General features: G+C 34.1%; 6 protein-coding genes across 7 annotated transcripts; 3 read left to right on the top strand and 3 right to left on the bottom strand.

Moving 5' to 3' along the window:
• The first annotated feature begins 1,865 nt into the window (after positions 1-1,865).
• Positions 1,866-3,115, top strand: LOC119637088 (transmembrane emp24 domain-containing protein 5). 2 transcript variants are annotated; one of them, XM_038032908.1, is made up of 2 exons: positions 1,866-2,077; positions 2,149-3,115. In XM_038032908.1, the coding sequence occupies exons 1-2, from the start codon at positions 2,075-2,077 to the stop codon at positions 2,854-2,856; spliced, it is 711 nt and encodes a 236-aa protein (XP_037888836.1). In that variant the 5' UTR covers positions 1,866-2,074; the 3' UTR covers positions 2,857-3,115. The 2 variants fall into 2 exon arrangements, with proteins under 2 accessions (XP_037888836.1, XP_037888837.1); XM_038032909.1 differs by having other exon boundaries at positions 1,867-2,077; positions 2,173-3,115.
• A 43-nt stretch (positions 3,116-3,158) lies between these two features.
• LOC119637087 (ribosome biogenesis protein NOP53) lies at positions 3,159-4,903 on the bottom strand. Its single transcript, XM_038032907.1, has 4 exons — positions 4,685-4,903; positions 4,444-4,617; positions 4,063-4,383; positions 3,159-3,996 (listed from the first exon to the last, which is right to left on the bottom strand). Exons 1-4 carry the CDS (start codon positions 4,798-4,800, stop codon positions 3,216-3,218), a joined length of 1,392 nt encoding a protein of 463 aa, XP_037888835.1. The 5' UTR covers positions 4,801-4,903; the 3' UTR covers positions 3,159-3,215.
• Positions 4,904-5,043: 140 nt separating this feature from the next.
• LOC119637130 (dnaJ homolog subfamily C member 25 homolog) lies at positions 5,044-6,533 on the top strand. The gene has a single exon (XM_038032971.1). The coding sequence runs from the start codon at positions 5,362-5,364 to the stop codon at positions 6,268-6,270; it is 909 nt and encodes a 302-aa protein (XP_037888899.1). The 5' UTR covers positions 5,044-5,361; the 3' UTR covers positions 6,271-6,533.
• A 123-nt stretch (positions 6,534-6,656) lies between these two features.
• LOC119637128 (zinc finger protein 561) lies at positions 6,657-8,335 on the bottom strand. Its single transcript, XM_038032969.1, has one exon. The coding sequence runs from the start codon at positions 8,307-8,309 to the stop codon at positions 6,759-6,761; it is 1,551 nt and encodes a 516-aa protein (XP_037888897.1). The 5' UTR covers positions 8,310-8,335; the 3' UTR covers positions 6,657-6,758.
• A 326-nt stretch (positions 8,336-8,661) lies between these two features.
• LOC119637129 lies at positions 8,662-10,546 on the top strand. The gene is made up of 4 exons (XM_038032970.1): positions 8,662-9,385; positions 9,439-9,754; positions 10,071-10,238; positions 10,314-10,546. Exons 1-4 carry the CDS (start codon positions 8,676-8,678, stop codon positions 10,431-10,433), a joined length of 1,314 nt encoding a protein of 437 aa, XP_037888898.1. The 5' UTR covers positions 8,662-8,675; the 3' UTR covers positions 10,434-10,546.
• A 266-nt stretch (positions 10,547-10,812) lies between these two features.
• On the bottom strand, positions 10,813-23,071 carry LOC119637191 (chondroitin sulfate synthase 1). The gene is made up of 9 exons (XM_038033046.1): positions 22,936-23,071; positions 15,590-16,208; positions 15,409-15,522; positions 15,230-15,342; positions 15,026-15,166; positions 14,775-14,946; positions 11,912-12,325; positions 11,745-11,843; positions 10,813-11,432 (listed from the first exon to the last, which is right to left on the bottom strand). The coding sequence occupies exons 2-9, from the start codon at positions 16,125-16,127 to the stop codon at positions 10,813-10,815; spliced, it is 2,211 nt and encodes a 736-aa protein (XP_037888974.1). The 5' UTR covers positions 16,128-16,208; positions 22,936-23,071.
• Between the last annotated feature and the right edge of the window lie 848 nt (positions 23,072-23,919).

Here is a 23,919-nt window from a genome sequence, read left to right on the forward strand (position 1 = left end):
GATCATACATATTAAGTCATTGATTTTGATGCTGTACCGTATAAGCAAGCATCTTATCTCTCAAGAAAACATTACACATTTAAGATAGGACGTTTTACTAGCAACATTTGCGCAGTAAAATTATTGATTAATACCCCAAGTCATATGATATAAAGGAACGATATTAAAGATCCTAAGAGAGAGGGGGTAGGAAACTGAAATGCGTAAGATTCCACACAATCAACATCTGTGTACGATAGTGCGCGCATTCAATAGACCCGTGCGTGAGTGTATTGCATCAAGACAGAAATATTCATGTCAAGTGGATTGTGCGTGCGTTTGTTTAAACAGTTATAAGTAGAGGCGCGTAAGTGATAGAATTTTAAACTTTTCGTTTTTCTCTGCTTGCTTGCTTTATTTTTCGCAAATCAATACTATTTTTATATATACCTATCTATTTATTGCCAAAAAGATGTTTTTTATAATTATTCGATCTAATTTTAACTTTACATATTTTTCCTATTCTTAATAGAAGCAAAATATTACTACGATTATTTCCAATTTGTACATTTTTATCAATATTCAACTTTGCCAAAATTAAAGTTATAACTATTTCTCTTAGTCTCTGCTACACGGCCTTTTCCTATTTATTGGGCAATTGTGCGCAATCTTCCAGATTACCCTTAAAGTATTACACTAGGCACGCTAGAAATTATTCTAAATAGCTGCTTCCCAGAAAATAGTTTAGTTTTATGTACCGTTTCTATGTCACTACACACACACATTAAAATTAAAATTAATTAAATTGATGTTAGATTATTCATAAGACACAACTACTTCTAAAAGATAACTAGTATGAAAAAAACGAATACAATAACTAATAGAGTAAAATACATAAGGAACAATATATTGATAATGATAAAAAAACTATAAAAGCAAGGGTATATTAATACAAATATATTGTTATGTCAAATTGTTTGCATTAATTTTCTCCATTTTTTGTCCTTTGCTGACTCCGTCGTCGGCTACCAAACTGTCGGACAAAAAGTATACATTCTTCAAAAACAACACTTTAATTAAGCTATTTAAAAAATTAAGGCAATGTTTTTTACAGTCGTCGTTTGTCACAAACCAGCGAAGTCCGTTTCCGTTCTCTACAAATGTATCAGTCAAATAAATTTCTAAGCCAAGTTATTTGAGCCTGACATCTTTAGTATAGCGAAGATGTACAGTACTCGCTTCTGAGTACTCCTTACTTTTAATAAACGACTCGGGCAAATCCGTTAAGGTCCCGTTCTCCTTCTTCATCAATTTTGAACACTTCTCACATTTAGACTTCCTCACTCTTTTTTATTGTTATTACAAAGATAATCATTTGTTTTTACATTATTCTTCCGCAAAGCAAACTACACTTTTACGCCTATAAATATCGGAAATATCGCAGTTTATGGTTTACAAAGTGATGAAATTCAGCATTTGAACACCTTTTATTAAACAAAAATGAAAAAACTGGGTATACCATACTGATGAAACATTGGCTAATCACGCTGACACTATCGAAAACCGTTATTTGCATTTGCAAATTAAACCCAAAATTCGGAAATTATTTTTAAAGTAATGCAAAATAATAATAAAACTTAAAAACTGACTTCCAAATTTGAAATAAATCGACTTTATTTTGCCTCCTACCTTGCTTATTTTTACTTTTATGTCTTCTTCTTCTTCATTTGAAATTCAGCAATTCAACAATAGAAGATTCGCTGTGTTGTGCACAAACGGTTTGATGTGAGAACAAAGTACTTTGTTGGAACTTTAATAAAGTTATTTTCAATTAATTAAATTATCCTTATTTGCTTATACGCTGAAGTTGGTTGTATTTTCCAATAAAACCATACAACTTGTTCGATAACAACCCCGAGAATGCCTAATAAAGAGTTAAGCAACTTTTCATGCTTAAATGCTTAAAAATTTCTATGTGTGCATATTCATTGTTTTCAATGTGTTCAACTTCAATTTCAATGCTTGTCATGCGAGTGCGGTTTCTTTGTGTTTTTGACCTTAGCTCTGTTTATTTTGTTGTGCTAAAAGCGAAAAAATGGTAAATTTTATAATATCTTAGAATTCATAAAAAAACTAACGATGAATGAAAATTAAAATTTTATTACATAGAATTTTTTTTCAACGATTCGACAGTATCTGGTTTTTATTGTTTGCTATTTGCTGAGGGTGTCGGTGGAGGCATATGATAAGGAAATGACGGTGCACATTGACGCGGGCAAAAAAGAATGCTTCTATCATCATGTAAACAAAGGTGAAACTATCGACATCGAATACCAGGTGATCGATGGCGGTAATGGTGATTTGGATATTAGTTTTTCCCTTAACGATCCCATAGGCTTGATAATTGTGGGTGATTTTAAAAAATCTGAAAATATACATCGTCATGAAGTGCAGCTCGACGGTGATTACCGATTTTGTTTTGATAATACTTTTAGTGCGTTTAACAGGAAAACAGTTTTTTTCGAATTAATTGTGGAAAGAGAGGGTGAACAGAACTTAGGTGATAATCAATGGAATGATATGCTCGAAGGCTTAACACCCGAGGAATATTACGAAATGAAAGTGCAAGATATCATGGATTATATAGGCCGTATACGAATGCAGATGACTAAAGCTCGACAGATACAAGATATTCTGCGTTCTCACGAAGCACGTGATCGCAACCTAGCAGAAGCAAACTTTATGAAAGTGAATGTTAGGTCATTCATCCAAATTTGTGCCATGATAGCAGTGGGTCTTCTCCAAGTCTTCCTAGTACGTAGCATATTTGACAATAATGGTCGTATGAACAAAATTTGGCAAAAGGTGCGTTTGTGAAGCAAAATAATCAATAATTTCTCGCATATAGATAAAACGCTAGGGAAGCTCTCTAAAGAAGCCTTAATGAATCTTTCTAAAAATGACACCAAAGAAAATTTAAAAATTTTGATCACAGAAACCATGTTCAGGGATAAATTGTAATGAAAGCAATGCTAATATTTTAACTTGAATCATTCCTTGCCATACATATTTTTAACTAAATCTATCTTTTATTAAACGTTTATATGCTACTCATCAGATTATTGCAATGCACATCCATTTACGTTTGGTTAAATCTTTGTAAAAATCTTTTGTTTGTGTAAAACCAATTTCAGTATATTTTTTATTAGTTTAATAAACGTATATAACGTTTAAATTTATGAAACTTTCTTTTTGACAATACGCTGTTCGCGGAGCATTTGGTACGAGATACCAGGGTCTTTGTGTGAACTGCGTGGAAATCGTTTGACTTTCGGTGTTTTTTGTTTGCCTACGGCTACGCTTACTGGGAGCATATTTCGCTTTTGGAAACTTTTGAACCGATCTATAAGAAGACTACTTTCCTGCTTTATATTACACATGCTGCCGGCCAAGTCCTCTGGCATATTAACATCTTCGTCTTGCTCAATAAATTTTAAACGGCCCAAACGTTTCGTTTCGTATTTCTTTTTCAAAGCCGTCTTTTTACGTTTCTTTTTCAAGGCGTTCAAGCTTTCTTCTTCTTCTGAGATTTCCTTTTTTAGAGATTTGATACGGTTGATATCAACAGTTTGTTTTTTTTTCATTTTCTTCTCCAAAGTTTTCTTTTCGAGCTCTTTTTGTTTAAGTTCTTTGCTGCGTGCTTGTTTCGATTTCTTTTTGTTTTCTACTGGTGGATTACTCGTCTGATATGTAGAATCCTCATTGCTTTGAAAATTCTTGATATCATCGTCTGTATCTTCATTATCATCATCTTCAAAACCTGAACGCATTTCTCTCATATAAAAAGCTTCCTTTTCTTCGGGAGTAACTTTCTTAAACATACGCGTAGTAACGCGTTCCAAATGTTTTTCTCCCTTAATAATGTTTTCTTCCTTTTCCACGACCTTTAAAATTAATTTTTGATGATCTTCTAACGAGGGATTGTAACTTATGCCTGGATGAGGTGGTTCAAAATTTCTAAGAAAATAAAAAAATAATATAATAATATACAACATTTGTCATTGTTTGCGAACGAGTTCTTACTTTGCTTTCGTAGTACGATGGCGTATGCTATCGTGGACTTTAATAATTGGTTTGCCTATGTTCTTTGCTATATATAGACTTAAATCTCTGCTGATCCAACCCTTTTCGTCTTTAAGGCCAGGAATATTGTCACGAAAATCCGCATCGGTCCAAATGTCTTTATTGATATCCGGTATTCCGCTGGCCTTTTTCTTAAGTCGTTCTTCCACCTTTTCATAATATTTCGCCCGATCTTGGTTGGCTTTAAAATGTCTCGATCTAATAGGATTGCAGACTTCTTTCTCTATATCCCGCCCGCACTTTTTTTGCTTCACTGTATTTCTGCGAAAGAATAATAAAGAATAACTATTAAGTATATATTTCTCATTACAAAAAGTTCACCTTTTTACAATCGGATCTTCAACTTTTGAGTAATTCTCTAAACCTTTCCAAGATTTCATAGGCTTTATAGCATTTAATTTGCGCTTTTGCTTCTCAGTGTTAAGTTTCCTTTTAGATTCTGTGGCTATAACATCTATGTGGAAAATATCTTCATTTTGTTTTTCAGAAAATGTTCTAAAATTTAAATCAAGTAAAAATTCATCCTTAGAAAATACGACGTCTGATATTTTGCTTCACTCACCCGATTCGCTCGTCGCGCAATTTATCCTCTAAAAAATCCTCAACATCCTTTATATCAGTTTTACGCCAGGCTGATTTATTTTTCTTGGACACACGTTTTCGTTTTGGCAAAGACATGCTGATAGATTTTTAATTAATTACAAGTTCTATAGCAAAAAATCGCACGTGTTTTATTTCTCAACAGATACGTGATTGCCAGAAGTATATTTTAAAGAAATTCCCGGATATTCATTTAATTTTTTAGTAGGTAATGTAAGAGTTTACTAATATAATTTTTTCCAAAAAAACAGAGAAATTTCATTTAAAGGACAACGTGCACGACTGTGACACAGCCGTTGGGATTGTTGGGATAATAATTAATATATTGTTGTTAGTGGTTTAGTGGTGTGTAGGCATTTGTATGGAATTTTGTTTAAAAAAGGAGGTCTCTATTGGCCGCGTTTTTATAAAGCTGAAAATAAAACAAATAAAAGTTTTCTCAAATCATCGAAAGATAAATAAATTTGGATCTCATTGACGGTCCTCAACAGTTCATTGTCATTTGCAGTGTTTTTAATGAAGAAGCAAACGTGGCAAACTTAGAAATCAACTATATTAATAAGGCGTAACAGAAATCAACTTTATTGTTAATGAGTTTGACTAGAAACGCTGCGCGGACTGTCGTTAAAGTATGTAAAGATGCAGTGTCAACAACATTTGATAAGTTTCATCTTCTATTTAATACTTTTGCCTACATTCGTTGTGTGTTTGCTCGATGGTTTGTATTGCGGTAAACAAAATTGTTACGATGTTTTGGGAGTAACAAGAGATTCATCGAAAAATGAAATTGGCAAAGCTTATCGCACACTGGCGCGTAAATATCATCCGGATCTTCATCGTACGATAGACACTAAAGCCGAGGCTGAAGTACAATTTAAACATATTGCCACTGCTTATGAGATATTAAAAGATGATGATTCACGTAACAATTATGATTATATGCTAGACCATCCTGACGAATATTATGCTCATTACTATCGCTATTACCGGCGGCGTGTGGCCCCAAAAGTGGATGTACGCATAGTAATTGTAGTTATCCTGACTGTGATTTCTATTGTACAATATTATTCCGGCTGGCAGCGCTACGACTCAGCAATAAAATATTTTGCCACTGTACCTAAATATCGAAATAAAGCGTTGAAAATAGCTAGGGATGAAATCAATGAGAAAATCAACAATCGCAAAGGCAAGCAACGCCTAAATAAAATCGAACAAAAGGAAGAGTTGGAGCGCATAGTACGTAAAGTTATTGAAGAAAAAATGGATGTGAAGGGTGCCAAACCATCATTATGGGATATTTTGTTGGTACAGTTGATTATCTTCCCATATACTTTAACGCGGTGGCTATTATGGCAGTTAAACTGGCTATGGCGCTTTACAATATGCAGAAGACCATACGGTCAAGAAGAAAAATTATATTTAATACGCCGTTTAATGAAAATGAGTCAAAATCAGTTCAATACTTTGGAAGATAGTCAAATTGAGGAGTACTTGGAGTTGTGGAAACAGAATGAAGAAGAATGGAAACAAAATAAGAAGCAGAAATAAAGAAGACATGAAATGTAAGCTCCCCGTAAATCTCGTATATATTCTATAGATATTTTATAAAAGATCATGTAACAGGTCGTACTGCATTTGGAAATTAACAAAAACTTTCGCAAATGTATTTGTTTTGAAATTTAGCCACAATTTTACGTTCGCTTGCAGTTGTATATTCGTTCCGTCTCTGCTTTAGATTTTAAGTTCCTAACATCACACAAATAAATCGAAGTTTGCTTAGTTCTACACAGCAAGCCTTTACACAAATACAAGTGCTCGCAATGCATATTTTGATTATTATATATTTAAAGCGTATCGTAAGCTTTCGAAGGTGTTTTGTAAACAATTAATCTGCAAAATTAATGAAAATAGTTGATAAAAGTGGTAATGGTTTCCCTTTTTTTCTTTGTTTATTGATTTTGCTCCGCTTAAAATCAATTTTTACAATTTCCTTTAATTTACCAATAACATTTGTAAGTCCTTTCTTAGTTTAAAACTTATCTAACATTTACGGTGAATTCATTTTCATCATTATGTTCACCCATCAATACGTGAATTTCCGTACCGTCTTCCTCTTCATCCATTTCTTCGCCCTCTTCGATGTATTCGGTTGTTAAAATGCACTCTTCCAAAGCTACCGATTTCATGTTCATCATTTCGGCATTGTCGACTTCATTAGCTCGAGCATGATGTTGCATGTGGCTTAGGAGATAGGCTTTCTTCGTAAAACCCTTATCACACTGATCACAACGAAATTTCTTTTCGCCAGTGTGAGTACGATAGTGTACCGACAAAACATGAGCATAAGCAAAACTTTTACCGCATGTGTTACAGCTGTATGGGCGTTCACCAGTGTGTGTCCGTTCGTGCTTGATTCGAGAACCAAAATCGGAGAAACGGCGGTCACAATATTGACAGGCATATGGCTTATGGCCAGTATGTACACGAATGTGGCGTCTTAACTCAACATGAGATATAAAAGCTTTATCGCAAAATTCGCAGGGGAATGGCTTGTCATTATTGTGGCGTCTCATGTGAGCATTTAAAGCGTGCTGGTAACGATATTTGTTACCGCAAATTTCACATATTTTTGCCGGCTGGGAATCCGGAGGCGATACTTTACGTTTACGCGTACGTACATGACGTGTTGTCATCGCCGGCGGTTTGATATTGTCTTCACTTTGATTTGCACTATCGTCATCACCTGGGTGTGATGGATTTAAGTTACTCTCGTTAGCGTTAACGTAATATTTTCGGGGGCGTCCTCTAGTACGGCGTGCGGGTGTTGGTTGTTTTTCAATTTCGGGAATATCAGTAACCAGTACATCACTATTATCTTCCAAATATTTATTAAATTTGCTACTACTGCTTCCTGCAGATGGGCTTTCCGCTTTGAATGAATGTGCGGCATTGGTTTTAAAGTTTTCCTCTTGGATTTCCACAATGGTGTCAGCGCCAGCTTCCTCATCTATAATTTCTTCGGACATATAATATTCTACATACTCTTCAGTCTGATAAGGGCCGGTGTCTGCTGAGCTAATATGATCGTCATCTTCGCTTTCCAATTTGATAGTTTCCGTGTGGAAGGCAAACTTCTTTTCCCGTTCCAGCTCGTTACTTTTTGTAGGGTCGTCTTCATTTATTTCGGCTTCAAGAGAGGTGGTAGCCGTACAGAAATTTTTGGACTCTGTTTCTACACATTTTATTTTTAGTCCTTCCGGAACTTTAATTTTCTCTGTAGTAAATTGTTTGCTACTTAAGATCTCTGTATCATCTTGATCTCGCAGTATTGTGCGGAATATTGTTAAGGCTGTTTCACAGTTCTGACGGAAGCGCCAAGCAATCTGAAGATCTTCCAAGCATGACTCACAAATTTTATTAGGCAACCGTTTGTTGTTCGGATCCAGTTTCATATTCGAACAACGTCCAATTTTAAATGATACTTGCAATTCAGGATTTTTTTCATCTGGTGCAAATATATCGTGCAGCGACTTTTCCGGTTGCAGGCATATTAAGCACACCGCCTTCAAATCTATGACAACCGACATTTCTAACGCAGCAATCGTAATTCGAATTAAATAATTTTATTTACTGTCTTACGAAAAATTTGAGTATTCCACTTAACTAACAACAAAACTCCACGGCAGTTCTTTAATTTATTAATTCGTGGTTGTCATTGAAAAAGGCATCGGCAGAGTTGCCACACTAACATTAAAATGTGCTATGGCAGCGCTAAAACACTTGCGATTGGAAATGACGGAAAAAACACAATTTCTTAAAAATCCAAGTGAAATAAAAAAAATTGAAAGCTGTAAGAAAAAAAAAAAGAAATGAACAGAAGCATTTAAAAATTCTACCCATAAACAACTTCAATAATTGAGCAGAAAAAAAAAAAGTCAACGATTTCCTTGAAAATGCAGAATCCTGTCAATCAACTAATTCAAAATATTTTAGAACAATTTGTAAAGCCTTCAGAGGATTTTGGCGTTATAAGAAGCGTTTCGACCTTCATAAAAGTCCACAGCGAGAAGTTAACTCTCCTAGGTGAAGTAAGCTTTCCGTCCAAACCGGAAATTTGGTTTAATCACTTCAACGATTGTAGGCAGAAACTAAACGAAAATATATTTCATATGTTAAAGCCTAACAATTTTGAAAGCGACGAACAAAAATTACATTTCCTTCAAGTTGCTGCTACATGGGATTTACCAGTGGAAAGATTAATTGTCAATCCGGAACGTTGTCATGTATATTTGAAACGCACAGACATAATAAAACGAACTATTAGCCATATACTTACTGATAAAAACTATGGTCAGTTAAAGAAATTGGAAAAACGTTACGTGTACATAGAACCGTTAGAGGAAGACACAAGAGTGCTACAAGATTTGTCATCGTATCGCATTAAATTGTTGTATAACGCTTTGCAAAATGTCCTATGCTATTCCAGTTGGACCAAAGTAAATGACTTGAGCTTTAAACAATGCTTACATTTGAAAGTGGAAAGTGTAAGAGCAAAGGACGTACAAGGTTTACAAGGAACCGCAGTTGTAGCAAAATGCGGTCTTGTCGTTGATCCTTTAAGTAACGGAGGCTTGTGCAAAATGCCTGCCACGGAATATTTGAAGTAATTTATATTATAGAATGTTTTTGCAAGTACTAGATTTTGAGTTTTTTTAGTCTACGCTCGAACGATATGTATTTAATGGCACAGCATAAGTATGGCGTACGTGTCAAACAGGACGTACGTTTTTGTGCTTTAATGAAACGCTTAGGCTCCGCTGCTGTTTCTGTCGACCTACTAGAAGTTAAACATAGCAGCCCGGTCAAAATAATTCGATGTGGTCAAAGCAGATCTAAAGGCGCCTCATTCATATTTTACAACTCCGCTAGACTGGAGTCACTTTTACGTTCATTTGACGAACGTGTAACCAATGGAGATTACGAATCTTTGCCACCGTTGAACTCCGTCAATTGGGAGCTGCTAAATGAAGAGGTAGGTGTAGCTACCACTAGTATATTAAGGCATCATCCACAACAAAACGCAATCCGTGGGAGCGAATCCGCGCTCTTTTAGAAAAAAATTTGCTTCAAATAAGTTTGCTATGAATTCGTTACAAACGCATAATACCCCTTAATCGATTTACTATTTAAAGATTTAATATAGTTTTCATTTATGCATGCATCGGGCTTTGTTGTTATCTACGGGTAACACTGGTTTTCTATTTCAAGTCCAACGTGATGCTCTATCCGTTGGTGTATATTTTGTCGTCAATTTATTTTTTATCATTCAATAATTTTTCTATATTCAGAAAGAATGGGAGTTGGTTTTCGTTTATTTGATCGGGTTTCCCGATTTAGTCGAACGCTGTTTAGATCAGTTAGAACGTGGATTGTGCGCAATTCATCTCATTACACGATTTTTGCATAAGATGGTAGGCGTTTTTAGCATTTACTATCGTAAAACTCGTATATTAACGGTAAGTACTGAACTTTTTTTTTCTTTTATTGAATGGCTAAATATCATAAATTGATTTTTTTTTTCAATTACTTAGGAAAAACGTGATCACTTAATGCCAACTCTTTATGCTCACATCTACCTCATTAAGGCTATCAGGGAAGTACTCAATAAGACTTTGCTCCTCTTGGATATAGAACCGGCTGAATTTATGTAACTTTTGTCAGTTTATTTTTTAAAATTGGATGCTTTTATTTATTCTTGTCTCTTACATATCACATTAAATTTACTTTAAATTGCTAATAAAACATTTCCGTTAACTATAAATAATGTTTTGTAAGTATGTGAAGATAATTGTTAGTATTGTAGTTTTAACATACGAAATGAAATGCAATGGATTTTCTAAAATTTCTTACAAATATATATATACAAATATATATATATGTAGGTATATATATACATATATGCGATACATTTTTTTTTATTTCTATTTACTTTTTATTAGTAAAAACAAAAAAAACTAAAATTTTTCTAAAATGAAAATATCTCTTTGGAAAGCTTTTTATATGGAACTTAATTTTTAATTTTGTTAATAACTATCTCATTGGCGATTGTTGTTCTTTTTTGTTATTGTAATCAGCCATAAATGCAATATTTTCAGGATTATTGAAAAATAGTTCCTCTATTAATGGAGTGCTTCCTAACGAGTTAGCTTTCGTACCTAAGCACATATTGTATTGTGGCGGTTCTAGGCGTAGGTCGCAATTAATATCATGATATATATGAACTAAAGTAGGATCAGGTGCACGAAATATATTTAATCGGCGCATTTTGGAAGCTTGTTCATTATAATCGGGTGCAACTTCGGCAGTGTTAATCATAAATGCATTTTGACGATGACCAACTTTTACAAGTTTCTCCAAAAATTTAACATCTTCTAAACCCCAACCAGTTATATCTTTGTCAAAACCGTTTATATCTTTATCCATAATATCTGATTTAAAAATTGAGCAAATGCCAAAACCATATTGTCTAAAATAACCAGTTTCGTTATTTATTTCAAGGTCGTCTGGAGAAACGACCTTAGAATCTACAGTTTTTGTACGCCTTCGGGGATCATATTGACTAAAAACAATAGGCAAATACACTTGCTGACCTTGCATAGTATTCATACGTATTCGTTGTAAACTTTCATGCGTGAAAGTCATATCCACATCTATAAACAGAATAATATCATCATTTTGAATATAAGAAGAACGCGTAGCAGTATCTAAGGCTACCCCGCGCGAGAACTCTTCCTGTAATTGTATATAATTGATTTTTTGGTGTATATGACGTTCTTTTAAGTTTTTTATTAAATCTAAATGGATCTTGATTTGAAAAAATTCACCAAATATCACGACTAAAAGATCGCAGTTCTTATCTTGCTCTATAGCCACTTGTTCATAAGTCTGTAGGAAACGCTTAAATGTCGCTATTCTGGCAGCCAAGGGTAAAACAAAAACAATCTTTGAATTAATTGAACTACCTTGCAAACCTGATGTACCACCTCCACCCATAAGAACAGGCAAAGATAGATGACTTGTTAGTTTTTCCATACCCGTATCTAAAATATTTTGAAATAGACCTAAAGAGCGGAAAAAGAAGAAAATTATAAAAAAAATGTATCAATTTTCAAAAACTTTCCAAACATACTTTTCTGCAAAGTCACGTTATAGAAGTCCTCATCAAATTCTTTAACGAATATTCCAGTAAAAGCCCGTTGCACATATAAGTGTCTTCGTACTGGTACAGTCATCTTCTTACCTCGATATTTTTTATAAATTAATAACAAGTCTAAGATTAAATCCTGACCATGTAGTGCATTTAATCTGGTATAACCATATAATAATTCACGAAATTCAATGACTCTTCCTCGTTGCCTTGAATAGTTGTTTATGTTTTCCATGACTTCGGTTATAACATCTTCAAGACCTTCACGTATAGCTGAATCAATTTTATGCTTAGGATTGGCATGATCGGTTGAATATAGACTGCGTGCTACAAATGACCACTCTAAGAGATCATCGCGACTTTTCGGTACAAATTTATTCAAATCAGGATTTGTACCTGCAAAAAGCATATTAAATAAGTGAAGATATTAGTTTGGGGAAAAAGAAATCCATTATTTTTTCGGTAGATGGCTGCACTGATAGATTTCTGGTAAAGTATCGATCAAACAATTTCAGATTTATGCTCGTTGGAAAGGTGACATTTCACAGTAAAAAAAATTCTTTTGCTGTTTTTTGTTTGGTGCATTCAGTTGTGAGTTACAGCGTGTTAAAAATGGAAGTGAACAAAGAGAAAATTCGGTACATTTTACAGTTTTGCTTTGACAGCAATGCAAGCCAGGCGGCTAAAATTGTGAATGGTGTTTATGGTTCCGATACTATAACAGCCAATTATGTGCTAAAAATCGACCATAAAACAGTTTTAAACCATTTACACAAAGCTGGATTCAAAAAGAAGCTCGATGTTTGGATGCCACACCAATTAACAGAAAAAAACATGATGGATCGAATTTCCATCTGCGAAGCCTTGGCCAAACGGAATGAGATAGACCCATTTCTTAAACGGATGTTGACTGGAGATGAGAAATGGATCACATACGATAACCCTGTGCGAAAACGATCGTGGTCAAAGAGCGGTGAAGCACCTCAAACGGCCAGGAAGGTTTTGCTATGCATTTGGTGGGACTGGAAAGGGATTATTTATTATGAGTTGCTTCCATATGGCCAAACGCTAAATTCTGATCTCTACTGTCAACAACTGGACCGTTTAAAGATAGCGATTGACCAGAAACGGCCAGAATTGGCCAACAGGTGAGGTGTCGTGTTCCACCAGGACAACGCTAGGCCACACACATCTACAGTGACTCGCCAGAAACTTCGGGAGCTTGGTTGGGAAGTTTTAATGCATCCGCCACACAGTCTGGACTTGGCACCAAGCGATTATCATCTTTTTCTTGCATTGCAAAATTTCTTTAATGATAAAAAATTGGAATCTAGGGAGGATTGTGAAAATCGACTACTAGAGTTTTTTGCAAATAGAGACCAGGACTTCTATGAGAGAGGCATTTTGAAGTTACCTTTAAAATGGCAACAAATCATACAACAAAACGGTGCATATTTGACCCAAATCGGACAATCCGAAGCATGTTAAATAAAGTCCTGAAGTTAATATAAAAATAATGGATTTCTTTTTCCCCAAACTAATATAAAGGGTACTTTTTATTTTTATTAATTCTTTTAATTGTTAATTTATTATAAGGAATAAGGTATGGAGGCGAGATTAAATAAAATCCCTTGCGTACACTTTTCGGCGAAGAAAAGCACAACATTGACTTAACAAATTTTGATAGCATGAGATCAGTTCGAGAACAGGACCCAGCAATACAATTTTTAATAAACATGTAAAGATTTAAGACTCGCTTAATAAATAGAATGTATTATTTGCTTCAAATAAATTTGCATGAAATCCGTGAAATCTGTATACAGTTTATGGATCAGCTGTAGCCTGCATTTGGTATTAAAATCCAGATCATTTAGATATTCCGGAGAAAGATTTACCAATTTGATTTGGCATCGTTCTCGAGACAAGACCACGGTTGGCCGTGATGATATGGACTAAGAATACTAGAATATGAGGCTGCTCAACCAAAATCAAAAAATAGCAGACACAATAGTCACACAATTGCGGAAGAAATAATGTCGTAGATAGACGAAAGTAATTGGAAATCTCCTCAACTGGCAACCGACTTAATTGTACCAAAAACTGACCGCTTGTTTCAACCTAACCTAACATTACTAATCAGTTAAATTTCGTTACTTAAACCAAAATATTTCTAAAAGTATGAAATTTGTCACAAACTTAAGTCCCGAAGAATTTCTTTTGACATATAATGACATTTCTTGATCGGGCGTAGAAAAGCATTTTGGAGAGGTGTGTGTCATAGTGCACGATTGTAAAATTAAAATGTAAATCATTTTCATATATGGGATCGATATAAGGCGTTTAATCACAATAAAGCATGAATTTGAAAAAATTTTGTTCATCATAAGAGGCATCTGCATTCACTTAATTTCCGCAAACACACGCGCATACACATTAAGGCGGCTAGAAAGGAACCGGTTGATAGAAGAGACATTGAATACCAATAAAAGAATTCATTAAGATTTCACACGGCATGCAGCAGTAACCGGAGGAAAGTGATACACAAAATATGTGTGGGAGGTAGTTTTAGTACGTAACCGGCGCGGATAGTGAATCGTATGAATCGTATGATTTTTGCCTCCGGCTCGCATAACAAGAAAAAAGATACGCACACACACAAATCATCATCACGCACGTCATTATAAATTTTCGGGGAACATTTTCCTAATTTACTTCAAGCAGCTAAGTTAATTGAATGAGATTGGTAAAAGTAACGCTTAACTAGCATGATTTCGCTATCTATTCGTTAAGTTAAGCTTACGAATTGCTCGAAGTGCTTAATTGTGATGATATGTAATAAGCTTACCCAATATATTATGATCCTGAAAGTGTCGTTTGCCATTTTCCTCTTTCGGTATCAATAAAATGCCAGGCACTAAAAAGTTGCTATCATCGGGGATTTCTAGATATTTGGCCATGCGTTTAATATCGCGATTTAATTGTAAAGATTCTTGACGCATTTCTTCCGCCTTCAAACCCTACAATGAATGTAACGAATTCAAACTGAATCCCAATAGGAATCAAAGTCTTAGTGAATCTAAATTAAATTTTGTTAACCTGCACAAAAGAATGCAGACGATACATTAGAGGAGCTTGTTTAATTGGATGCAATGAAATGGCGTTATGGATTTCCTTACGTTTCAGCTTGCCAGTGTACGCTGTACGGCCACTGGAATTGTGCCTTAAGATATACTGCATCTAAATTAAGAAAGCAATTATTTTTTATGGGTTTTAGGTGTGCTTATTAAATACTGAACAAACCTCGTAATTCCAAGTACAGGGTATGCCAGCAAATTTTTGAACGCATCGTCCAACTTCCACATCCTCGTGAGTGCTATATAAATTTTTTAGGCAAGTAGGTATATGAGGCGCGACTGTCCTCAATAAGTTTATCAAATATGAGTTTTATTGTTTTCAGCTTTTTCATATAAAATTTTTACCTCTCCTTAACGTTTCACTACTTAGTATAACGCCGGGACCGCCCATGCAAAAATTTTCATCAAATTCTAAGGATAACAAACCAAATTCTTCACTGTTTCCTTTACCGGCTTGACCTGTTTGGCAAATAAATATAATTAATTCATTCCAAGTTAATCATAATTGATTTTCAAAGGCGCTCACCGATAAACTGCGGCTTTGAACTATCAATTGATCTTAAAAACTTTTCCAATTTCTGGGGCTCAATGTAAACATCGTCGTCCGCTCGTATAAACCATTCAAATTTATCAATGTAATGTTCGTACATATAATATAACATCATAAAGGATTTCTTTTGTGGCGGATAACGATCATCGACATTTTTTAGACCGATTACTGGCAACTCGTCAGAATGTGATCCTTCCGAACTAAAAAATGCTATTCGCCCGGGTACTTCTTTACCCCATGTATTGTAAACAGCTTTTGCTCGACCTTCTATAAAATTTTTAGCCGTCATAACACCAACTAATACTAACGTTTTCTGAGAATTATGTATAGTTTCCTCTGGATTAAGACCAATTATCTCGAATGGAGTTTTTTGATTGCTCGGCTTCATTTGACAACGCTTAACGATTTCCAATGCTCGATAATTTTTTAAAACGGTGCCAATACAGAGACCTATGGCAATACCGAAGCAAGCAAATATTAACGTCTTGCGTTTCGTCATGGTGTGTTGCATCATTTTCTGCTGATTTATCGCGTTCAATTTGAGCTATATACGTGTGATTCCCTCCGTTCAATTTACAACATTAACAATGGCATTCTATTAAAAATTAAAAAAGTGAATCAATGCAAAGTAATGGCTACTCAAAATGCTAACAAATATAATCGTATCAAGGTAAGTATCAATATATATATATATATATATATATACATATATATATATATATATATATATAGTGTAGTATAGTAGTATACAATAAAATTGTTTGAAAAGTTTCCGACCTAAGCCAGGAAAAAGATTTTTTTTCAAAGTCTTCTTCAAGTTAATAATACAATAATCTATCCAAAGAGTCCCGTTTTTATGAAAAAAAAAATTAATTAAGACACGAAAAATATACTTCAATTTTCAAATGAAATTATTTAATTCAAATCTTTTTTCCCAGCAGCATGCATGTCCTTGGGATTTCTGCTACAATAGGGAATTAGAACTGGAGAATCCGATAGCTATGGCAACAAGTCGAACTTGAATTAATTGCAATTTTGCCATCGCAACCATTCACTTATGACCCAATATGCAGCAGACAACGTACAATTAGTTTTCTCATGTCCAAATTTTGGTGCAATATGTGACAAACACTATCTTTGCAAATATTCATAGCCGCTGGCATCTTTTGGACCTCGTCCATCATTATGTCGTTAATTCGTGATATTTGTTTCGTAAGTGGTTCAGGTTTTTCGTTGTTCTAATTGGTTATCGATAGTGTCGACTGTTAGCGAGGCCGCGTTTCAATTCAACTACCGCAAAATGTACCGCGACAAATCATGCGAAGTCGCCTTCCCCATTCACTAAAATTCACAAGATGCTCAACTTAGCTTCCATTTTTGCGGGGATATTGTCTTTCAAAAGCAAAAATGCTTATTATTATTATTATTATTATTAATTTAGCCAGAGAAATAAATTCGAAGACCAAAGTCTTAAAGCACTAGCATCTAAGGCTATCGGCATTAGTGAAATCTCTTCCGTACTTGAGATTCGAACCCACGACCATTTAATTTTTAGTCGAGAATCTTTGCCTCAGGCGGATCAAAAATACATAATCAAGTTGCACATAAATGTACGCATCGAGTCATTCAAATGATTGTCAACACAATAAGTCTGCGTTTAAATTGACTGAAATATTTGCAAACTACCTACGCATATGCATATTAACATACTTTGAACGTAATTATTGTGAGTCCTTGCGTTAATGTACGGATATGTACAGTGCACGCATATATCTATACATAGATGCTTAACTCTCTACAAATACCTGGATATGTTTGCAAATTAGTCAAATGATAAAATTCTTGACTTCGTAATAAGAATACTTTTATAAGAGACATGTTACGACGTTCATATTGATTTGCTTACAAGTTTTCTCAATTATTTTTAGGTAATCTAAACACCTCGTTAAAGAAAATATTATCTTCCTAAGTCGTTTGGCTTCGTGCAATTCTAAAAAGTGTTAGATCTAACGATGGATTACCTATGCGTGAAATTATCAATTTTTTATTCGCGAAGTCTGTTTTTAATTCAATAAATGATCGCATTGCGATCAATCGATTTTTTTATCGAATTCGCTCTCTAGCCGAAACTGCAAAACATGGGCATGGCCATTCGCCATTTGATCGCTTATCGAGGTCACTTAATAAATTTATATACATAATTGTAAATAAGCGGAGACTTATATATAGTTCCTAAGACTATTAGTATTTCAAGTTCGTTGCTCAAATCGGGAAATTTTTTACTCTTTAAAAAGATATAACAATGATTATGGGCAGTTGTTATAGCCTTCGGGCCCCTGCATCATAGGCGAATAGATAAGAATGGCGACTAGTCGATGTTCATGGGTTCATATCTCAATAATGCGATAGACTATACTTGCTTGTAGCAACACATAGAATTGATTTTTACAAAAAAAGTCTTTGTCATATAGGCGAGTTCTTGGAAAAGTTTGAGTCACTTCCAAACGCATACTACATAATTGCATTATAATTTTCAAAGTCATATACTGTGTAGGGTTTTTAAAGCTTGCTTCTGTGCGTTATAAAGGTATTGAAAGAAAAACATTAAATTTCGATAGACTGTAATATTGGCTAGGCGTGGTCGATTTTTTCTATTTTTATATATTATATAGCATCGCCCATAAAGTATGGGCTCAAATTCTAGTTTATGAGTAATGAGCAAATAACTAATGTTTTTTGGGTTTTGAAAAACGGAGGTGTTCTCATCTTACGTGGTACTGTACGCGTGTCCTTCAATCGATTTACTCTGTGTTCACTACCAATCTGCGTGCAAGAGCTTCCAATGTTTCTGACAGATTTGAAGTCGATAGCTTCGTTTCTGAACCAGGAGAATGCTATCAACAGACATTACACAGACGAGCAGACGGACATGCTTAAATCGATTCAGTATTTGGTGATCAAAAATATATATACTTTTTGGTGGGCTTCTGAAGCTTACTTCTGGGCGTTGCCAACGTTTTGACAAACTGATGGTTATTATAACAATTATGCCACGATCATTCTCCTCATTATTAATTGGTGAAGAATATGGTTAAGACGCTTTCCCCTCAGGTTAAGCATGATAGCAATTATAGTCTCGTTATAGAAAATTTGTTATTGCGGTAAACTGTACTGCATATATATACATACCACAATAGTCTGTAAATCTATTACAAAAATATTTCAAATAGTTTTGGCTCTTTTATAGTCCACATTACTTGTGGGTACAGGGGTATATTGTAAAGGGTATGTATGCAATACCTGATAGACTCATCTTTTATTATAAAGATTTGACGGATCCAGAATCACTCAGCTTGTCTATATGCCTTGTTCCGTTTCATTTTCAAGGCCGCAATTTTTGAAATATTTTGATGAATTTTTGTATACAGACGCTCTTTGGGTCTAAGTATGCACTCTATTGAAGATGGTTGGAATCGGCCACTTTCCATACAAAGTGTTATTTTGAAAGTCGTTATGTGAATAATTGTAAAATGTTGTAGGGGACTGCAGCCGCATGACCCGAAGCTATGACGACTATAGTGCTTTTACTTTTTTTACCCTCGAAAAACTATTCCCCAATTTTGCTCAAACTTTCTCTTTATAAATATAAACATGTAAAAATTCCCCCGACTAAGCGCTAGTATAACGATTGGAGCAATAGACATCGTGAAAATGATTCTTATCGACGTAAATGAGTCCACAACAACTTTCCTATATAAACAAAGCTTTAAATGTTTCGTCTTGTTTCGTCTCTTCTATTTTGACTTACTATTTAGCTTAGATCTGGAAACAAATATAATTTTTATCAGATCGCTTAGCTCTGAATTGGTTAGAGCCGATTAGGAAGGTCATAATTAACATAAATGGTTTACATCTTCTCCGCTATATGTACAAAGCAGCTACTGATTAAATAGACAATTTATTGATGAAAATACCTTGAAGTGTTCGATTTTTCGTAATCTTTCAAATGCCAGTTTCGGAGGTGTGGGATCAAAATCATTGTTCAATTTAGTTGTTAGTGGTCATATCCAGGGATCGATTAATGCCAATATTACGAAACGCTACCACTCATGCCGAGTTAGAAGCCGGAATCTCATAACTCTGTTATCGATAAGAAATCTTAAGAACCCCTGTATAGCTTGCTGGACATTCTGGTTGTAATCTTTGTTAACAATTATATGGAAATCGCCATATGTCCATGTTAACGGTGATAATAATTGCATGAAAACGGTTTACGTTATATTTATGTGGGTCGTGCCATTGTCGTCAGAAGGTTGCGTGGCTATCTTGAAAATTTGTACTAAATTCAGAACGTTATTTATTACAATAATTTTCAACATCCTCCCCTGTCTTGTTCACCTTATGAACAATTAGCAGAAAATGTAAAAAAAAAATATCTATAAAGACTTAATCATTTATAACTCTGTGTGGGCTTCGGCGATATTTATATTTTCCGTTTTTTTATAAAAATAGCAGGATGCTCTATAAGGTAAATACAGAAGATTTCCGAAAAAATCACCAATTTTTGCTTAGAGAAACCATTATGTGTCCAGCTTACACTTTACTGTAGATGGGCCCTTTGACCAATTTGTCCTACTTTCAATACCTGCGCACAAGAACTTCCAATGCTTTTGCTAAATTTAAAGCCGACAGCTTCGCTCGTGAAACCAGGAGATGGGCGTTTTATTTTAAAGTTAAAGTGTTTGCAACGCCCAAGTGTAGCTCTAGAGAGCCAACAAAGTGTATATATCTTTGAATATGATCAAATTCTGAATTGATTTAACCATGTCCGTCTGTCCCCGCCTGTGTTATGCTTGCTGTAAACATTTTCCCGTTAGCTAAAATAAAGCTATCGACTTTTGCAAATTTGCAAAAGACGTCGAAAATCAAACACGACTGCAAAATTCACGCATACGTACAACAAAAATTAGCAACGCCTCGTTGCTCATAAACTAAAGCACGATATAAATTTCCACAAAATTATTCTACAAATATAGAAAAAATTAGTGACGGCCATGTTGAAGTTCATATTTTTCCTTTTTTTCAATCTTTTATAGCATAACGGTGACGGGCAATGTAATTTTCTTAATTGCTAAATTTGATCTGTTATTCAATGAACGCTGTGTGCATGCACGCAGCAAGGATAATAGATGGAGGAGAGGGTGAGCTGCATTTGGACTGGATTTGATGACTTGATAGTCGGAATAACTGAAATAGTAGGAAATATGATTGCAGGTTGTTTCGGAGGTGGACGATGCAATTAAAAAATGAGCAGGCGCGGTAGTGCGGCATCTCTGTGTAGTTAGATAATAAGTACAGCGTAAGCATATAATAAGTTATAAAATAAGTTTAGTTAAATCGTCGCAACTGTCACTTAGGACGGATTATAATAAAGCAAAAAGCAAGAGAATAATTTCTTACAATAGGTTATATGATTTAACGTGCGATATATCAGGGGGAGAATGGATGCAAATACTTGGAAAGTTCAGAAGTCCTATTATTGAGGACTAGGACTAGAATGATGAACAGATGTTCGCCTGATAGGTATTCATAGATAAGCGCAGTATAGCCTATGTTACATTGATACTCAAGAACGTCGATGGTTTTGGACATGACTACGCCACATATGGATATTTGAGTACGTTGCTTGATGGTATGAAAATGGAGCACTCACGTTTATTATTGCGGAAAATTTGCATCAATCTGGCGTATATCGAAAAAATTGATTTTCCTGCTTTTATAATTAATCAGCTATTTAAGTCAAACTTGATCTTCGAAAATATCCGTTATTTGTCCGAAAATTCAAATCGATTACCATTACAATCCATAGTTTTTGAAGAAACCATTGTAATATTTTCGGTTTCAAGAGTATTACGTATCTCGTTAGATTTGGATGCTTATGAGAATCGATCGAGGTTGGTACTCTGGATTGTATATATTCGTGCATTAATCATTAAATAGGTAATCTATAAAAATTCATATTCACGTACATACATACATATTTACTATTAACATTTTGAGCTATTGCTGCCACCATATATAACATTCGGGCGATGCGATCTGCAGCTATTGCTCGCCCGAATACAAGAGAAAAGTGTTCACTTCTTTTTAAACAACCTTTTGTTTAATGCTAAGGATCAAACGATACTTTATTTTTCTTGATTTCATTGTAACCTTCTTTTTCTTCTAATATATTACCAAAACATTATTATTATTATTATTATTATTATTATAAACTTAGCCAGAGAATAAATTCTAAGACTAAACTCTTAAAAGCGCTAGCATCTAAAGCTATCGACTTTTATTAAAAACTCTACCGCACTTGAGATTTGAACCCACGAGCATTGAGTTTTACCAAAACATTATTTAATAATTAGTTACTATTTGTGAGAGTGCGTACTTCATAACTACTACTGTTATATTTTAAGTGAATGTGACAAAATATTAGCAATTAAAAGTCATTTGGGAACTATTTGCCGATATTCGTTGTATTAATGTTAATGACATCCATTCACTTTTTGCTTATAATGAGAATATTTTGGCAAATCATTTTTGCTAAATTAATTGCAATTATAATAAGTATATAACAATATAAAGCATAAGTTGCTATAACAATCACCCTTTTTTTCCTTTTTTTTTTTTTAAAGCGAAAATTTTGCTATCAACTTCAAAATGTTTATACTTTCTGGTTATGTGTGAATTTAAAGACAATCTAAGGCCTGTTGCTCATATACGCAATTAGACAGTTGCGTGCACATATTCGCATTCACTTGACATTAGAGAGAGGGAGAGAAAATGTCAAGATCTTTTTGAATGCAATAACGAGTAATCGTAAATTTTTATTAAAAAAAATAAAGAGAAATAGAAAGAGAGAGAATGATTTAGGTGTCATATGATATATGAAATATAGCGTACAATGCCATTATTGATTAGCGCTATTATTTCTTGTAAGAGTGCAACAATTCTAGTCAATGATATCATTTTCTAGCCTATGTTTACACGCACTGAGAGATTCCATTAATATGTACACATGTGTATATCTATTCGATAGGTTATTGGTTTTCTTTTAAACTTTATTAATTAAATGTATATATGTGCATATATCTACACATATATCCTAATGTTTAAAATATAAATATTTTATGTTGTTTGTCAAAATGCAAGCTCACCCGCTATGAGATTATTTCAAAAATATTAAAGAGACTACAATTTTATTATTTTTCTATTTTTTTTGCTAAATTTGAGGTTTCAATGGCTTCGTTTCTCGCAACACTTTGTCATACCTATGTTTTTCTTATTTCTTCTTACTTATCCAGTCATTAACATTCTTGTAGGCGGCCGTTGTGCTGGTTTACTCTTTCTTTCTTTGTTTCTCTCGTTCCTGACGTAATCTTTCAATTAATATTTGCAAGCTTTTGTCTCTCTAAGATATTTTAATTCTTGTTCGGTCGATGAGTAGATTTTTCCTTTTTTTAATTTTCTTCTTATTTAAATGAGATTTATTTGTTATTTTAAGACAAGAATTATCACTTTTTCTATTCATTTAGACGTTTACTCAAGACTTTCAAGGTTATTTATAATTAAATATATATCTTTTTTTGAAATTTTCACATTTTTATTATGCCGCCAGCTCGATCAGCAGCAAGCGTTTTCAATTATGTGCATTATTTTCACGACTGAATATTAAAACAAATTCACAACAATTGAATGCTTATGATGTTAACGTTACAGTGGAACCTAAAATAAGTTTATGTTCGAAGAATACTTAATTGTTGATAATTGTGAGAAATATCCCAAAATACTTTAGATATTTTATTAATTATCAACAGACCTGAGTTTCTGGCAGGGCATATCCATAAGAACTCTAAAAAATTATGAAAGATGAGAACTTTTTCCAATTTCGTTTCAGATACAATATCATCTTTTAACATATCTAGGCTTACGCGTTCAGTTCTGCCTGTCTTTCATTTTTGACCTAAGATATGCTATAAATTAATTGCTAAAATAAATAACCAATTTTTGAATGCGAGGCTTAATCGATTTATTCCCATCAATAACGCGTTTTATATCCATAAGCGGATATTTACGTTCATTTACTGCCCCTTTGGATGCTTAGCCGTCACATGTATGTGAAAAATGGCAAAAAGCTACTACATTCAACAAACATTCTAATCATTATATTAACGCTATGCAGAAATGTATTTTATACTTTGGGATAGCGCTTTGCCATTTTTTAAACCATTTTATGTAAAAGCATACTTTTGGGC

The sequence above is a fragment of the Glossina fuscipes genome, unplaced genomic scaffold (genome assembly GCF_014805625.2).
Source record: "Glossina fuscipes isolate IAEA_lab_2018 unplaced genomic scaffold, Yale_Gfus_2 43, whole genome shotgun sequence".
Classification (NCBI taxonomy): Eukaryota; Metazoa; Arthropoda; class Insecta; order Diptera; family Glossinidae; genus Glossina; species Glossina fuscipes.

Excerpts from the sequence above, each read along its gene's own strand:
- LOC119637130 (XM_038032971.1), top strand. The coding sequence starts at position 5,362 with ATGCAGTGTCAACAACATTTGATAAGTTTCATCTTCTATTTAATACTT.
- LOC119637087 (XM_038032907.1), bottom strand. The coding sequence starts at position 4,800 with ATGTCTTTGCCAAAACGAAAACGTGTGTCCAAGAAAAATAAATCAGCC. Across the intron at positions 4,618-4,684 it reads TTGCGCGACGAGCGAATCGG|AACATTTTCTGAAAAACAAA; the intron begins GTGAGTGAAGCA and ends TTTAAATTTTAG. Across the intron at positions 4,384-4,443 it reads GAAGATCCGATTGTAAAAAG|AAATACAGTGAAGCAAAAAA; the intron begins GTGAACTTTTTG and ends ATTCTTTCGCAG.
- LOC119637191 (XM_038033046.1), bottom strand. The coding sequence starts at position 16,127 with ATGATGCAACACACCATGACGAAACGCAAGACGTTAATATTTGCTTGC. Across the intron at positions 15,343-15,408 it reads TAGTGAAACGTTAAGGAGAG|TCGCGCCTCATATACCTACT; the intron begins GTAAAAATTTTA and ends TATTGAGGACAG. Across the intron at positions 11,433-11,744 it reads TGGTACATCAGGTTTGCAAG|ATGTGGATATGACTTTCACG; the intron begins GTAGTTCAATTA and ends TTCTGTTTATAG.
- LOC119637128 (XM_038032969.1), bottom strand. The coding sequence starts at position 8,309 with ATGTCGGTTGTCATAGATTTGAAGGCGGTGTGCTTAATATGCCTGCAA.
- LOC119637129 (XM_038032970.1), top strand. The coding sequence starts at position 8,676 with ATGCAGAATCCTGTCAATCAACTAATTCAAAATATTTTAGAACAATTT. Across the intron at positions 9,755-10,070 it reads GGGAGCTGCTAAATGAAGAG|AAAGAATGGGAGTTGGTTTT; the intron begins GTAGGTGTAGCT and ends TTCTATATTCAG. Across the intron at positions 10,239-10,313 it reads GTAAAACTCGTATATTAACG|GAAAAACGTGATCACTTAAT; the intron begins GTAAGTACTGAA and ends TCAATTACTTAG.